The sequence below is a fragment of the Sipha flava genome, unplaced genomic scaffold (assembly GCF_003268045.1).
Source record: "Sipha flava isolate LNK unplaced genomic scaffold, YSA_version1 14501_pilon_pilon, whole genome shotgun sequence".
Taxonomy (NCBI): Eukaryota; Metazoa; Arthropoda; class Insecta; order Hemiptera; family Aphididae; genus Sipha; species Sipha flava.
The window spans coordinates 1-1470 of record NW_020271772.1 but is presented as its reverse complement, the minus strand read 5'-3'; the positions used below and the strand labels follow the sequence as shown (position 1 = coordinate 1470).

Sequence of the window (1470 nt, the reverse complement as noted above, 5' to 3'; positions counted from 1 at the left end):
TAAGACGAAAAATTCGCGTGTGCTTTCGTATACCGGCGCGTTATACGTACTTATTTTTTCTTGGTGTTTTGTTATTGTATGTGCGAACATGTGAGCACATGAGCGTATTTTTTTATTCACCATTTCTTTTACTTAGTTTAATTACTCGCGTGTGCGTACATTTATCGGCGCGTTGTACATTTTTATTATTCTTCTTTAACGTGACTTCGCGTGTGCGTACATTTACCGGCGCGTTGTACATGTTTATTATTCTTCTTTATATATATTTATTATATCTATTGGATCGCGTGTGCGTTCTACTACCGGCACGATATATTTTGTTTCTTAGTGCAACGCAGACAATCATAATGCTTGTTTCCGGTCTCAACTGAGTCGGGTATTTATATAATAATATTCGCTTGTTTTTCTATTTAGTATTACTTTACTTTATTGTTGTTAGTCTAGTTTATATCTTGTTATTTACTGCTTATATTATTATTTATATGTATAGTATGTACAGCATGGGTACCCATTCTTCTTTTGTTACTTTTCTCTAAACTATTTCTGTTCTTTATTGTAATTGTTCGTATACGTAATATCATTATTTCTATAACTATTTGAACTTGTGTTTATTATTTTTAGCAGTTAAGTTATACGTCTGTTGCCCTTGTCCTCTCTTTCCGTGCGTCTACTACCCGTCGACTTACTGTACGGGATAGATTCTAAACATCTACTATTATCATAGTCCGTAACATTGAACTCTATATGTTATGCTGAAATGCTCACCAGTCAATAGACAAATGCAAACAAAACCGAAAGAGCGTGTTAGATAAATATAGCAGATAACTCGTTCTCGCAGTGTTGCCAAAACTAACAAATAGTAAGCCTGATTGACAGTCTGATCCTCTGGAACCCATTCAGTCATCACGATACCGTTTATGTCAACAAAAAAAAAAAACAATCAACATTGCCTTAAATTTTGATTTGGACATCCTTACTCTTTTGATTCTGGGCGATTCAAGTGTCTCCCTATGCATCGATTGCCGCTTTGTTCCAACATCGTATTGAAAAATCCACGTTTCGTCGCAAGTAATAATATTTTTCATCAGTCCGGGATCTTCTTTTAACCTTTCAAGGAAATCTGAGCAGACCGGTTGACGCAAGAGCTTTTGGTCAGGAGTCAGATTTTTTGGCACCAACTTCGCACAGACTTTTGTCATGTGTAATTCCTCGTGTAAAATTTTTCTAACCGTTTTTTTATCAGCGTTTACAGCTTCAGAAACCATTTGGATGCTCATTCGATGATCTGCACGCACAATTTGGTTGATTTTGGTCACTGTTTCCGGAGTTGAAACAGTGACAGGGCTACCTGGACGCTGGTCATCTTCAGTACTCTTTTGGCCCTCACGGAAATGCTTACACCACTCAAAAACACGTGCACGAGATAGAAAATTGTCAGTATAGGCCTCTTGCAATACTTTATAACACTCA

General features: G+C 36.7%; 1 protein-coding gene across 1 annotated transcript; it reads right to left on the bottom strand.

Annotated features, from left to right (window-relative positions):
• Positions 1–977: 977 nt before the first annotated feature.
• Positions 978–1403, bottom strand: LOC112679432 (protein GVQW3-like; the record flags this gene model as incomplete). The annotated part of the gene is made up of 1 exon (XM_025549223.1): positions 978–1403. A coding segment is annotated over one exon (426 nt), but the record flags the coding sequence as incomplete, so codon positions are not given.
• Between the last annotated feature and the right edge of the window lie 67 nt (positions 1404–1470).